The sequence below is a fragment of the Priapulus caudatus genome, unplaced genomic scaffold (assembly GCF_000485595.1).
Source record: "Priapulus caudatus unplaced genomic scaffold, Priapulus_caudatus-5.0.1 Scaffold79, whole genome shotgun sequence".
Lineage (NCBI taxonomy): Eukaryota > Metazoa > Priapulida > Priapulimorpha > Priapulimorphida > Priapulidae > Priapulus > Priapulus caudatus.
The window spans coordinates 632,037-647,951 of record NW_014577140.1 but is presented as its reverse complement, the minus strand read 5'-3'; the positions used below and the strand labels follow the sequence as shown (position 1 = coordinate 647,951).

General features: G+C 50.9%; 1 protein-coding gene across 1 annotated transcript in view; it reads right to left on the bottom strand.

The window, feature by feature from the left end:
• Window positions 1-13,816: 13,816 nt before the first annotated feature.
• Window positions 13,817-15,915, bottom strand: part of LOC106821607 (myristoylated alanine-rich C-kinase substrate-like) — a 4,722-nt gene continuing 2,623 nt past the window's right edge. The window contains exons 4-5 of the mRNA XM_014826490.1: window positions 14,147-14,294; window positions 13,817-13,944 (exon numbers count right to left, since the gene is read on the bottom strand). Coding sequence (XP_014681976.1) covers window positions 13,817-13,944; window positions 14,147-14,294 — 276 coding nt within the window. The remainder of the gene's footprint in view (window positions 13,945-14,146; window positions 14,295-15,915) is intronic.

Genomic DNA, 15,915 nt, shown 5'->3' with positions numbered 1-15,915 from the left:
CAATATATAGCGTACATATGCTAATACATATATATGAACAATATAACGTACATATGTAATGTACACATGAACAATATAACGTACATATGTAATGTACACATGAACAATATAGCGTACATATGTAATGTACACATGAACAATATCATGTACCGTGAAGTATAGCACGGGTATAGCGTATTAGAGCAGAATGCTAGAATGTTCATTATTATTATGCCGACGATATGCGACCGACGTCTGCGAAGCGAAGGCCAGAGCCCCTGTAAGCAAGCAGAACATGAAAGCAGATATCTGCTGAATCAGAACAACATTGTACATAAATATACACGCACGCACGCACGCACGCACGCACGCACGCACGCACGCATACACACTGACATTATGGCAAGAGCAGCATTCTTGGCTTGTTAGCACGATTCACGAGAATCTAACGTGTTTGAAAGTGTTCTATTATATTTTCTATGTCTATTCCAACGTCCCCTCTCCTGGGTTTTCTCCCGCCCGCTGCGCATGTATAACATAACACATAACTAAGAACTTCCGAACAGCAACCGAACAGCAGTTACGGATCATGAACAGTAAATGAGAATTGTGTTCACCTCTCACACATTTCCCGCACGTCTGAGAAAACCACTACTTTTAATATGTATGTATATATATATATATATACATATATATATACATATATATACACACATAATATATACATTATACATATATGTATATGTACGTTCATGTTTATGTACATACAATATACGCGCACATGACGTCGATAAACTCATCGACAAAAAGGAGTCAATCCTTAATATATAAATCCTATTAACGTAAAGCGTAAATACCATGTCATATATAATGTGGTCGCTCCGCCACGCCCGTCTTGCGGGAGGCAAGGAGCGCGAAACCATCGGAATCCGAACGATTACCGGAATCCACAGGACCATCGGAATCCAAAAGATTACTGGAATCCACAAGAAAATCGGAATCCAAAAGATTACTGGAATCCACAAGAAAATCGGAATCTGAAAGATTACCAGAATCCACGAGAATACTGGAACCTGCAACCCCATTGGAATCCGCAAGATTACCGGAATCCACGAGAATACCGGAATCCACAAGAAAATCGGAATCCCCGAGATTATCGGATTCACTGAGATTACCGGAATCAACTCTCGATCACTAGAACCCGCGAAATTACCGGAATCGACAAAATCCTCCGAGACAACAACTGCAGGATCCTCGGTAGAGGCGAAGGCACACGTTCACGCGCGACGCGGCGATCCTATTTGGCGCACGTGTAAATAAGCTCATATTCGATCGATGGTCGCCTCGCCGCCACGAAGATACGAACATTTCTCTCACCAGAGGGCGCGACTGTTTGAGCTGGGACTCGGATATCGGCCGGTCCATAATACTTAGTGCGGGGGCGCAAACAACGGGCGAACAACAGGTGAACATCGGGTTAACAATGGGTGAACAATGGGTGAACATCAGGTTAACAAGGGGTGAAGAACAGGGGCCGGTTTCACGAAGCCTAATCAAGTCCTTGATCATGATTAAATCACTAATCATGATTAACTTCCCGTACTTAAATTGAAGTGACTGTTTCACAAAGCGTAATTAACTTTAATCATAATTAAGTTAATCACAATATTTAATTCTACTCAGGAGCATGATTAAATCCACTAATCATAATTAGTTGCTAGTACTAGTAGTAGTATGTAGGTAGTACTAGTATATTAAGTACGCTGCAGATTTTACAATTGGAAATTTTACATTTAGATATTTAAATTATCTTAGATTAACTGTACTAATTTAGTCATTATAATTGCAAATTAATTCCTTTTCATGTACCGAATTTGCAGATACTTTTGGCATTGTCCGCCATTTTGAATACAGTGTAATTCATGTTGAAGTCGGCTAATTATGTGATTAGCTAAATATGTACTTAAATCGCTACGTGAAACAGATTTTTAAGTATGATTAACTAATCATAATTACAGGAGGTTAAGTATGATAAAATCATGATTTAATCATAATTAAAGTTAATCACGCTTCGTGAAACCGGCCCCAGGTGAACAACGGGTGAACAACGGATGAACAACGGGTGAACAACGGGTGAACAACGAGTGAACAACGAGAGGACTGCGCAGCAGTCGAACATCAAGGAAACAGACTCATAACTAGTCTACCCCCCCCCCCCCCGCAAGGATGAGGGGAGGAGGGAGAGAACAGAGCAACACAATTCTTCACACGTGCGACGAGGCGGCGTCGTCCCTCCCCCTCGGCTAGCGTGAGAGCGCGCAGTTAGATGGCGAACCACTAGGGGGCGACATCGATGCCACGAGGCGCGGCATCCCCCGACAGTATCGCCGCGTCGCGTGGACACGGGCTGACGCGCCGCCGCTCACCGCCTCCTGTCCTGGAGCGATCCGGGCAACCCCCGAATATCCCCGGTGCGCCGCGCTGCTTCCGCGCCACGGCCCTACCCTGGTGATCAGCGCTCTCTCTTCTTCCGAGCTGCCCTACCCTGGTGCGCCGCGACGTGTGGCGGCGACGCCCCGCGCGCGTACCCTGGTGCGGCCGCGCCGCTCTCCTGGCTGCATTACCCTGTGCCGCGACGCTCACACATGCACGGCGTCCTCCTGGTAGTCGTCGACGCCCTGCGAGCCGAGCCCCGCCTCCACGGACGACTGACGCGCCGTCATGCGCTTCCCACCGCCGCCGCCGTCGTCGTCGTCGTCCGAGCTGCAGCTGCGTCGCCACGTCGACCGTCGCTTCACCAGGGGGCAAGACGAGGAGGAGCCTGAGAGAGAACGGAGGACGGAGATGAGCGGTCGGCAGACGCCAGGTGGCGCCGGCGAGCTCGGCGGCGCGTCGCGAGCGCGCTGCGTTATTTTGTACGGCTGTCGGACTCTGGATACTGACCTAGGATGTACACTGCGTTATTATTATTATTATTATTATTTGTTATTATTATTACAATGCAGATGGCACTGCGTTATTTCGGACGGACGGTGGGTTGTGTCCCTGCGCGCATACCCACCTATGATGTCTTACCGAGTCGGCGGTTTACTGTGAGAGAAGGTGAAGTCGTGCCACTACAGTGCCACTGCTACGTTAGGAGGGTGGGAGACAGGCAGGGGCTACACACTACGCGCTCTAGTGTGTAGCTGGGAAGAAGTGAGACGTGACAGTAGTACATAGTGTAACAACCACATCGAGTGAAGAACTACTGTTCACTACCGAGTATACACCAAGAAATCTAGCCAAGAACTGAGAAAGAGAGAGAGAGAGAGAGAGAGAGAGAGAGAGAGAGAGTTGCCGCAAACACGCGGCGGACAGTGGCGCCCCCCGGGAGAAAGCCCGCCGCCGCCGCCGCCGACGGAAGCAGCCCGCGCCGGGCGCCCGCGGACGCGCGCGAGGCCGTGTCGTCGCGCGCATCTGGTGGCCGCCAGCCGTAACAGCCGCAATCGCAGTTTGCGGACGCGTTTTGAGGCCGTTCGATCGCTGGACCGCCGCGAGGTCAGCACCCTCAACGCGTTCGTCTACCAGAAGATCAGTCGAGTATGGTCGTTAGAGCGCCGGCCACCGCGGGCCGCCCGGCGAGAGGGCGCCGCCGCATGCGGCTTGTTCCGCCCGCGCGCTCTCCTGACTTTCACAACAGACATGGTGAAGACCTACGTCACGATGCGCAGGACGGACGGCCGGAGGAGGATGGAGGCGAGGAGCCGTTGCCGCGCGCGATGTGTTACCACGGACGCTGCTGCGCAAACTTTGAGCAGACGCTTGAAGAAGGTGGCGCGGGGTTAGAGAGGCGCCGCGCGCGGTCGCCCTGTCTGGCATCGGGCATCAGCGTCTGTCGGCGTCCTCGATGAGTTCATGCGCCTCTACCAGACGAAGGCTAGCGACCGCTCAAGGTTCGTACGTTCGGGAGTGTTCCGGGCAGGTTCCGCCGTACTTTCACGGATATGTCGCTGCGATTGGCGTTGCCAGTTCCTGGTGGTGTTCTTGCGTTGTTCCAGTCGTGCGATCTGGGGCTTGTTTCTTGGGTTCCAGTGGTGGTCTGGGTGGCGATTCCTGGGTTGTTCCGCGTATGGATCTGGCGGTCGTTCCCTGCGCGTCTTGTCCAGTATTGGTTCTGGGGTTGTTTTAGCTGTTCGAACCAGAATTTCGGATTCTTTCAGGTTGGCTCGGGATCAATTGAGCGGTTAGTTCATGCAGTCTCCACCAATGTGTGGTTTTTGGTAGTTACGCACTGTTTCCATGGTGATTCGATGTCGAAGGTCCGCAATGCATCGAGCCGTGCCCATTGCGGCAAACCTCAGATGCCATAATCGGCGAAAAGTTCGTTTGACTCTCACGCAACTTTTAAGACTATTACTAACATTAGAATCATTAACAGTTGGTGGAGTCGTGTCGTGGCATGGTTGCTGGATGATAGATGTGCAGGTGTGTGTATTTGGCTGCCCAGGATCTGAGACGGCGGACGCCGCACAAAGAAGAAGAAGAAGAAACAGTATCTGGAGTACTCGGGGCAATCGGCTCTCACTACTCCGTGACGATCTGAACATACCGGACGCGGTTGCAGCACTGTGGGCTCCTTCTATGTGGGCTGATGGAGACGAGGGCCAGGTGCTGCACAGGTGATACGTAGCGCCAGTTATTTCAGGTCGGGGTCATTTAACGATATCAGGGGAATGGTGAATAAAGCGTGAGGGTAGAGCGTCATGTGGTGCATATAACGAGCGGCAGATGGTCAGAGTATTCAGGTATGTTAACGAAGGCACGGTGAAATAAGATGTCAGGGTGTGTCAGCCTGAAGTTACAACGTAGCCGGCAGATGTCAGAGTATCAGGTGATGGTTTTAACGAAAGGCAGGCCGTGAATAAAGCGATCAGGTGTGTCAGCGTGAGTTATCCGAGCCGACCAGCGTGTCAGGTATCAGGTATGTTAACGAAGGGCAAGGCGTGAATAAGCGCTCAGGTGTCAGGGAGTAACGAGGCGGCAGATGTCAGAGTACAGGAATGACGACAGGCTAGGACGTGAATACAAGTGTTCAGGTGTGTCACGGCTGAGTTAACGAGCGGCAGATTCAGAGTATCAGTATGTTAACGGAAGGCAGGTGAATTAAAGCCGTCAGTGCGTGTGTTTCAGGTCGATTTAAACGAGCGGCAGGCTGTCAGCAGCTATCAGGTATGTTAACGAGCAGGCCGTGAATAAAAGTCAGTCAGGTGTGTCAGGTGAGCAAATGAGGGCTATTTCTGTCTCAGGTGAGTTATCAAGTTCCAGAGTAAACCAGGCCCCAGGTGAGTGAGTGAAGACCTCGTGTCCTTCCTCCCCTTCATACGTCTCCTCTCCCTCCTCCTTCTCTCTCTCCATCCTCCTTCTGTATTACATTCCTTCCCTTCTCTCTCTCCCATAGTGTATGCTGACGGTGCACAAACGTTGCCACGACAAGCACGCGATCCCACGTCACCAGACCTTCTTCTTCCTTCTTCCTTCTTCCTTCTTCCTCCTATATTACATTCCTTTCCTTCTCTCTCTCTCCCGTAGGTGTGTATGCTGACGGTGCACAAACGTTGCCACGACAAGCACGCGATCCCGTGCCGCGGGCCCGACCGCAGCGGCGGCGGCAGCGGAGGAGGCAGGGAGAGTCTCATCTTCGGCGAGCACTTTGAGTCGCTGTTGGTTGACGACGGGCAGCCGCCGGCGTTCGTCGAGCGCCTCATCACGGCTATCGAGATCGACGGTCTCTACGTCGAGGGGATCTACCGCAAGTCGGGCGCCAACGCGCGCATTCGCCAGCTGAAGGTGAGAGAGGGGGCGCCGGTTGCCAGAGAACAAATTTCAGTCTTACATCTGGTCTAAACAAACTTTATCTTTCCTCTGACTCTGGACCGTGACAGAAATCTGAAAAACGAAGGTTAGTTCTACATTAGTCTTAAACATAACTTTCTCCGCTGCTAGAGCGTTGCAGAAACGACTCATATGCAAGCATCTATAACGTTCCAGCTCATGATGAGGAAAATATTAATGTAAGATACATAAACAAAAAAAAAAAAAAAAAAAAAATTTAAAAAAAAAGAAAAATGATGATTTGTCTTCTTGCGACGGGTTCCGCCGGTGTACGTTTCCTCTGCGTTCTAGCGGAAGCGAGAATCCCCCGCCGATCCGCCCGACCTTCGTACAATAACGCTCGACTCTTTCTCGCACCTTCACTAAATATACGTCGACCTTCTCCCGAACTTCATAAATAACATTGGACCTTTCATCTTGACCTTGCAAGGTGAAGATCACGCGGGGCCGACGACGTCGACTTCTCCCGCCTACCTGCCGATCCACGGTGCTTCGCGAGCACGTGAGCACTTCCAGTGTTTCCTTCGCGAGCCATGCCCGAAGCCGCTGCTTCGTTACGACCTCTACGATCGGGCTTCCTCGGCGCGGCGGCGACTACGGACGGGCCGACGGCGGAGGCCGGAGCGCGGGCCGTCCGCGACGATCGCGCGCCCGCCTCCCGCCCCAACGCTCCTCTGCTCGGGACCGTCTCGCCTACCACCATTCTGCCGCGATAGCCCACCACGACCGACGCGAAACCGCATGGCCGCGCGGTCCAACCTCCGCCGTGGGTTTGCGCCTGCTGCGTGCTGCGGACCGCCGCCGGCGCACCGCCCGCCCAGGCAGGAGCCTTGCACGGATGTCGGCAAGCAGACGGCGTTGCCTCGAGGCGATAATTGGATGAGAAGCTGCCGCGCGTACGAACGCACGCTAGGACGAGTTCATCACACTCGAGGTCGGCACGCCGCCACGCCAGGTACGTGCGCGAGGGAGGGCGTGCGGGGGAGGGGCGCGTGCAGGGGAGGCGGCGGTGCCGCGCGGGGAAGGGGCTACGGAAGAGCGGGCGTGCGGGTGGCAGGGGCGCAGGTACGCCCGGAGGAGTGGGCGTTGCAAAAGGGGGAGTCGCGAGGTGAGGGATCTAAAAAGTTGAGTTGCAATCCGTGACGACGCTGTTGAAGCGCTACTTACACTCGGTATGTGGCCGTTGTCCATGTAACACGCCATCTCTTTGGGCTCCCCCCCCGCCTTCGCAGGTGAAGCTGACGAATCTGAGCGTCATCGAGATGCTGACGGATGAACAGCGGACTGTTCTCGCTGGAGACGTTGGAGAGATAGCAGGTAGCCTGTCGTACACTCCCCCCACCTCCTCTCTTGTTCATACTGTGCTAACTGTACATCAGAGATAGCAGACGTAGGCTGCTCGTTACACTCCCCCCACCTCCTCTCTTGTTATACTGTGTAACTGCTTACATCAGAGATAGAGGTAGCTGCTCTTACACTCCCCCCACCTCCTCTCTGTGTATTACTGTTGTAACTGTTACATCAGCAGATAGAGTAGGACTGTCGATACACTCTCCACCTCCCTCCTGATTTTACGTGCGTTAACTGTTACTCAGAGATAGAGCGTAGACTGTCGTACACTCCCCCACCTCCATCTCTTGTTATACTTGTAACTGCCTTACATCAGAGATAGAGCAGTAGACTGCTCGTACACTCCCCCACCTCCCCTCCTGTTTATACTGGTGTCACTTTACATCAGCAGATAAGCTAGACTGATTCGTACACTTTCCCCACCGCCTCCCTGTTATACTGTGTCTAACTGTTACATCAGCAGATAGCAGGTTTAGACTTGTCGTACACTCCCCCACCTCCCCTCTTGTTATACTTTGTACTGTTTACATCAGAGATAGAGGATAGGCTGTCGCTTACACTCCCCCGCCTCCCCTCCTGGTATACTGTGGTAACTGTTACAATCAGAGATTAGAGTAGACTGTCGTTACACTCCCCCACCTCCCCTCGCTGTCTATACTGTGTTCACTGTTACATCAGATATAAGCAGTAGACTGTCGATACACTCCCCCACCTCCCCTCCTAGTTATACTGTGTCACTGTTACAGTCAGGAATAGAGGATAGACTGTCGTACATCCCCACCTCCCCTCCTTTATTACTGTGTCACATGTTACATCTGAGATAGAGGTAAGACTGTCGTTACACTCCCCCGCCTCTCCCTCTCTGTTATACTGTGTAACTGCTTATAATCAGAGATAGCAGGTAGACTGCGTACACTCCCCACCTCCCCTCCTCTATACTGCCGTCACTGTACATCAGATATAGAGGTAGACTGTCGCTACACTCCCCCACCTCCTCTCTTGTTATACTGTGTAAACTGTTACCACTCAAGAGATAGAGTAGGCGTCTACACTCCCCCACCTCTCTCTTGTGTTATACTGACTGTAACTGTTACAATCACCCCCCCCCCCCCTGAGCATAAGAGGATAGTGCCTGTCGTACACTCCCCACCTCCCCTCCTGTTATAACTGTGTCACTGTTACATTCAGATATAGAGGTAGACTGTCGTCTACACTTCCCCACACCTCCCTCCTGTTATACTGTGTCACTGTTACATCAGAGATAGACGGTAGACGTGTCGTACACTCCCCCACCTCCCCTCCTGGAATACTGTGTAACTGCTATCACATCAGAGATAGAGGATAGACTGTCGTACACTTCCCCCCGCCGTCCTCTCTTTATACTTGTAACTGTTACATCAGAGATAGCAAGGTAGACTGCTCGTACACTCCCCCCACCTCCCCTCCTGTTATACTGTGTAACTGTTACATCGAGCATAGAGCGTAGACTGTCGATTACACTCCCCCACCTCCCTCCTGTTATACTTGTAACTGCCTTACATCAGAATGAGGTTAGGCTGTCGTATCACTCCACCGCCTCCTCTTCCCGTTATACTTGCTCACTGTTACATCCACCAATTATATTACATCCCCTTTTCCCCTTTTTATACCTTCCGTTATTACAACGATGTCTAATTTTCTATCCAACGATGTATAGTCAGACTTGAGTTAGCAGTAGCGTAGTGTCTGCTCTTTCTCTCTCTCTCTCCTCTCTCTCTATCTCTTCTCTCTCTCTACCTTTCTCTACTCTCTCCTCTCTCTCTCTCTCCTCTCGTCTCTCTTCTATCTCTCTCTCTCTCTCTCTCTACTCTCGCTCATCTGTCTCTCGCTCTCTCTCTCTCTCTCTCTCTCTCCTCTTCTCTCTCTCTCGTCTACTCTCCGCTCTCTCTCTCTCTCTCTCACCTCTCTCCCTCTTCTCCCATCTCTCCTCATCTCTCTCTGTATCCACCTCCCATCTGTACTAGGTACCTTATTACTCTTATCTCTCTCTCAGTGTATTTGTTAGAACTGGAGGCGAATCGCTCGGCTGCTGGAGGACACAGCTGTCGCTCTCTCTCTCTCTCTCTCTCTCCCCCCCTCTCTCTTCTCTCACCTCCCATGTACTACGGTACCTATTACTCTATCCTTCTCTTCCATGTATTGTAGAACCTGGGAGCGCGAATCGCTCGCGGCTGGTAGGAGACACTAGCGCTCCTCTCTCTCTCTCTCTCTCTCTCCCTCCCCTCTCTCTCTTCTCACCTCCCACTGTACTAGGTACCCTTACTCTATCTCTCTTGTCATGTATTGTAGACCTGGAGGCGAAACGCGCTCGCATGCTGGAGGAGACGCTGGCAGCCAGCTGCAGAAGCCCCGGTTCAACGCGCGCATCAGCTCGAAGGACGATAGATCGCGTAGCGTCCGCTACGACAGCCCGCCGCGTGTTCGGCGCCCGACACCGACACGACACCGACGACAACTACTCCGTCACCTTTGACCCTCTCGCGTAGGTCGTCCGCCTGCGTGGGTCTTGCGTGCGATGGGCGGCGGCGCCGCGCGTGCGTAGGTGGTAGGTGGCGGGGGTGCACGCGGTAGCACGGTTAGAGCCACGCTAGTAGGCAGTGAGTGCACGGTGAATGTCACTTGCATGCCTCTCTCGCGTTGTCGTCTGTTTCGCTATGCGCGTGTACGCGTCGGTCCGTTCTGTCTTTCTTCTTTCTTTTGCTATCTAATGTTTCTTCTTCCTCTCTCTTTTTTCTCTCTCCGCTTCTTTCTCTCACTCTCTGTCTCTTCTCTCGTGTCTCTATTCTATCTCTGTCTCTTTCTACCTTTTCACTATTCTTATCTCTCTCTCCTTCTCACTTTCTCTCTCTCTGTCTCTCTCTTTCCTCTCTCTCTCTCTCTTGTCTCTCTCTCTCTCTCTTTCTCTTTCTATCTTTCTCAGTCCTTGGCGCCTGATTGTTCGCTGGTGTATACTGGTAGTGAACAGTCAGTTCTTCACTCGTTGTGGTTGTTACACTATGTACTGAGCTGTGGTCTACTACTTCCCAGCTCACACATACAGCGCGTAGCTGTCGTAGCCCCTGCCACGACCCTCCCCCCATACGTTAGCAGTGCACTGTTAGTGGCACAAAGACTTCACCTTCTCTCACAGTAAACCGCCGACTCGCGTAAGACATTCATAGCATGGGGTATGCGCGCGGGGACACAACCCACCCGTCCATCGAAATAAACGCCGCAGTGCCAATCTGCATCGTAATAATAATAATAATAATAATAATAATAATAATAATAATAATAATAAATAATAATAACGCAGTGTACATCTAGGTCAGTATACCAGAGTCGACAGCCGCTACAAATTAACGCAGCGCGGCTCGCGACGCGCCGCCGAGCTCGCCGGCGCCACCTGGCGCTCCAGCCGACCCTCTATCATACCGTCCTCCGTTCTCTCTCAGGCTCCATTCCATCGTCTGCCCCCTGGTGAAGCGACGCGTCGACATCGCGAGCAGCTGCAGCCGGACGAACGACGACAGGACGAATGCGCGCGGCCGCGCGGTGGCCGGAAGGCAGACGGCGGTCAGTCTCGTCCGTGGAGGACGGGCTCGGCTCGGCAGGCGTCGGCGAACTTACCAGGAGGACGCCGTGCACGTGAGTGAAGCCGTCGCGGCACAGGGTAATCTTGCAGCCAGGAGAGCCGGCGCCGGCTGCACTAGGGGACCGCGCGCGGGGGCGTGCCACAACACGGTCGCGGACGCACCAGGGTAGTGCAGTCGGAAGAGACGAGAGCGCGCTGATCACCAGGGTAGGCCGTGGCGCGGAATAGCAGCGACCCGAGCGGCACCGGGGATATTCGGGGGTGCCCGCCGATCGCTCCAAGGGACAGGAGGCGGTTGACAGCGGCGTAGCGCGTACAGCCGTGTCCACGCGACGCGGGGGGGTCCTGGGGGGAGGGCAGGGGGGGGGGAGGGGGGGGGGTGATGGGGGGGGGTGCAGGGGGGGTGGGGTGAGTGAAGTGAGGCGGTGGTGAGGGGTCGCGGGGGGGGTTGAGGGGGGGGGGGGGGTGGGGGGTGGTGGGGGGGGGGGTGAGCGGGGGGGGGCCGGGGGGCGGGGGGGGGGGGTGGGGGGGGGGGGGGGGTAGGGGGGGGGCGGGGGGTGAGTGCGGGCGGAGGGGTCGGGGGTGTGGGGGGGGTGGGAGGGGCGGGATTGGGGGCGCGGGGAGAGGGGGGGATTCGGGGACTGAGGTAGAGTGTGGGGGGGTCTGGTCTGAGGTTAAAATCAAAATACAGGCAGCACGTTCCGCATTTAGCAATATTAGCATAGCCACCTGATTCACTTTTATGTGTGAGGCGAGTGAACGGTCTGGTTGAGATGCGCTGACTGTTGTCCAGCTGTTGCAGCAGATGGTATAAACCTTCTGCTGCAGGGACTGAACTTTTGAACCGAGTGGTCTGTGAATTGGAGTGGACCGAACCAGAGATCATTTTAGCTAGTTAGCCGACTCTTATTATTGAAAGCTGTTGTTCGTTGACTCAGATTGATCACGCAGGCTTGGCTTAGCGAGTGGGTTAGGGGGGGGTTATGATGTCAAGGGGGGGGGGGGGCGTGCGGGGGCGTTGGTTTCATGTAGCAACAATGTGCATTTTAAGGTAGCCTTATAATACTTTATACTATGCAATTTTCACAGCACTCGCAATTCCCCAGTCGTGCCGTGCGGAGCGGGGTTGGGGTGCCGGGCTGGACGGGAGGCGGGGGTCGGGCAGCGTGGTCCGAGCTTTGGCGTGCCGGCGGCGCGGATGCTCCGCTGGAGACGGCTCGCGGGAGTGCCGCCGCCGCTCGTCCCATTGGCATCCTGAAAGTCTGTCGCCCCGCCTTCGTCTAGAGTGGTTCGCCATTCTAACTGTCTGGCGCTCTCACGCCTACGCGACCGCGAGAGGACGACGGCTCCGCCTCGTCGCACGTCGTGAAGCAATTGTCCGGTGCGCCCTGTGTGCTCTGTTCTCTCCCTGTTCCCTCATCCTTGCCACGGTCTGCAGCGGGGGGGCGTTTAGACCTAGTTATGCAGTTCTGTTTCCTTGATACGTTTCCGACCTGCCCGCCTGCGCCAGTCCTCTCGTTGTTCAGCTTCCGCTTGTTTCACTCGTGTTCACTCGTTGTTCACTCCCGGGCCTCATTTTCATCCGTCTGTTCACCCGTTGTTCCACCTCGGCAGTGTTCTGCGCTTGTCACGGACAGTGCAGCCGTGCATTACACTGTGCTTAATTATTGATTAAATCATGATCTTTATCCATTTACCTAACTCTTCGTAATTTGATGTATTACGTTAATCATACTTAATAAACAATCTGTTTTCACGCCGAGCGCACTTTAACCGTATTCATTTATTTTAGCTAATCAGTTATATTTAGCCGGACTTCACACATGAATTAGCACTGGTTTTTCATAAGATGGCTGGACAATGCCAAAAGTATCTGCAATTCGGATCCTCGGCGTACATGAAAAGGCATATTAGATATAAGCATTTATAAAAATGTCGACTAAATTAGTACACCGCTAATCTTAGGACTAATTTAAATATTTGAAGTAAATTTCCAAATTGTAAACACTGCAGCGTACTTTAAATATTACTTAGTTACCTTTACATACTACTACTAGTAAACTAGCCAAACTCTTTTTATAAACAAAAAAAAAAAAAAAAAAAAAAAAAATAGCAAAAGCATCTACAGAAAAAACAAAAAATTAAATTATTGATTAGCTGCCGATTTAATCATGCTCCTGAGTAGAATTAAATATTTGTTAGACTTATAGACGTTGTAATCTAGATATATAAAGATACTCGATGTAACTACTGTTCTTAGTGAGCTTCGTTGAGATTCTACGTTACCGACATTTAGAGCTTCAGAAGTTTAAAAGATTAATCTGACTGACTGAGGTTTGGTGAGCTTCTCTGTTTCCATTGATCTATAGCGGACCTTGTATATCGGCTTCGTTTAAATGCGTCATGATGTCTCCCATGTTCCCCTCTCACCCCTTGTTTAACTGTTGGTTCACCCGTATTGTCTTCTCGTGTCGGCCCGCTTGGTGCGGACATACGTTTGAGTTATCTGCCGTGCTACTACCCCGCCACTAAGTATTATGGGACCCAGGCGATCATCGAGTGCCCAGCTAAAACACATTGCTCAGTGGCCCCGCTAGTGCGCGCCCGTCCTGCGCTGGAGAGAAGTCTTCCGTATTCTTCCGTAGCGGCGTAGGCGACACCGCAATCGAAATATTGAGCCATAGAGTTATCTTAACAACGTCCGCGCACAAAAATAAGGATGCATGCGATCGCTGGACACGCTGTGGTTCTCGCGTACGCTAACTATAGTAAAAAGTGTAACGCGATACGCTTTTGCTGCCCTTCGCCGTGCTACAGGATCCTGCGTTGTTGTCTGTGCTAGAGTATATGATATGTTGTCTCGAGTGGGATTGTTAACTGAGCAACGAGATGGGTTCCCGGAAGCGGTCGGTGTGTTCTGGAATTTCGCAGTGAGGTTTGCTTTGTGAAGTCGAGATGTACTGCTAGATCGTCATGATTATAACCGGAGTAAAATTATCGTTACCCGATGACGGAGATCTCCGGATATTTATTCTGCTTCAGTGGTATGTCGGTGGGGAAGATGCGGAGGGTCTTGACGGAGTTTTGACGCAATTCGGGATTGAGAGGAGGCTTTGCGATTGACAAAACTCAAAGGGAAGATCTACGCAGAAGGCCTTAGCAATCTTTGCGCACGATTATTCTCTCGCAGTCTCTTCTCCGTCATCAGCCTCTTGAACCTCATTCTTGTTCTCTCTAAGGAATTCTTACCTCGCGGTCGCTCGGCAGTTGTTCTTAAGTTGACATAATATTCGCTGCGGCTCCTCTCTTTTCCTGTGAATTATCGCATACCGCTTAGCGGTTCCTGATATACTCGGAATGTCCCAACGGACGTCCACTCTGTCCTCGGATTGCCGATGTCGGACTTTCGCGCTAGTCCTTCATGTCTCGCGTGAAGTACGGGGCGGTGCGACAGGGCAACGTCAGGCTGCTGAGATGCCTACGTCACCATTCATTTATATAGACACCTATCACTAGGGTAATTTGCGATCTTCTCTTACCTGTTTATAAACAGAGCATTGAGTCTTGAACTGCCAGAGCGCCAAGTGAGTATCACGGCCATCTTGATGCTGAATGTCCTCCTTCTGTGTTGGCATTGGGTCCCGCAGAATGAATTGGTGTTGCCACTAGGCGGGGCTATGGCGGTTTAACAATGTGACATTATTATCAGAATTACATTAGCAGATAACTTATGGGCATCTCAGTCTATATGGTTTTATCTATGGGTATAAAATAGGGTAATCAAATGCGCAACATTGTAAATTGTATTATCTAAATCCGGTGATATTGATTTTAAGAAACGAATCTTGCATTAAGAATGATTACCTACAAGTCACTACATCGGAGAATATCTCCGAACATAAATTAGAATTCGCTTTTGTGTTGCTTTTTTAAATACGATAATCTGGATATTTAAAAAAATGCAGTCATGAACTTACTTAAATATTCTCAACGTTATCTGAATAGTAAATACTACGCGAATAACGGGTTTAGTTTATATTACTTATTTGGCCACTATTCACGGCTTCACACAATTTTACTGTACATTGGTTTTTGACCAGCCTGAGCCTGAAGGAGTTGGGTCTCGTTAGTACGAAGTTCTGTGCTCATCCTTCACCTCTCCACAACATATCTCGCTCACACTTCCTTGCAATGAAATCTTATTCTGGCTTGTACGTGTATATGTGGATTAGTAAGATATCTCATAGAGTGCTGTCAATAAATATCTTATAAAGTGTATGTAAGCTAGTTTATGTAAAACATATGGAGTTATTCGGATTACTTTTATTTTAGGTTTTTTTCTTGTTTGTTTTTGCAAGTGCGATGATGCACCCTTAGTTACTCCAGTCCAGTTTGTGTACCATTTACAAAGCCATTGCATCCCATGTGAAATTGAAAAATTGCGTATACGCTGTTATTTTTCTGATACTTTACAAACTATTTTGAGTTATCCTCGTTAAGGCTACTGCTACCTGATCTCGACATTCGAGACCTCATCATGGAATGGGGGCCACTTGCTAGCGGCCGTTCACATTAAGACGGGTGCATGAAAAGTTATACTCGTTTCGGTCCTTCTGATTGCGCATCTCCTTGTTTCAAACTTTGGCCGGTGTTACAACTTTGTACCATACAGCTATGTAACACCGCACGTCTGCCTTGTGCGTTCGTGTGACACCAACAGGACTGCGATTTCTTGTATCGAGTGTTAAAGTCAAAATTTTCCTTTTTCGATCGTGGATCGTTTGAGATTATCCCGAGTGGCGTCCCTCATGTCGCGTATCATTGTATGTCAAAACTTGAAGGCCACATATTACCATGTGGTAGATAATGTATTAAAGCTGTCAAGGCCTATATGTCATTCTGAATGTGCTGTATACTATATGTTATATCTATTATAGTGATGAGCGTGTGATCACTAAATACTATGCTAATACATAATATTAAAATGACAGTGTTAATAGGTGCGATTTCTAAAAGCCGTGCTAAGAGGACACATGTTGCGTGAATGATGACATACGACACGGGTGGTACCACAGATTGTCTCATTTTAACTGCGTTTC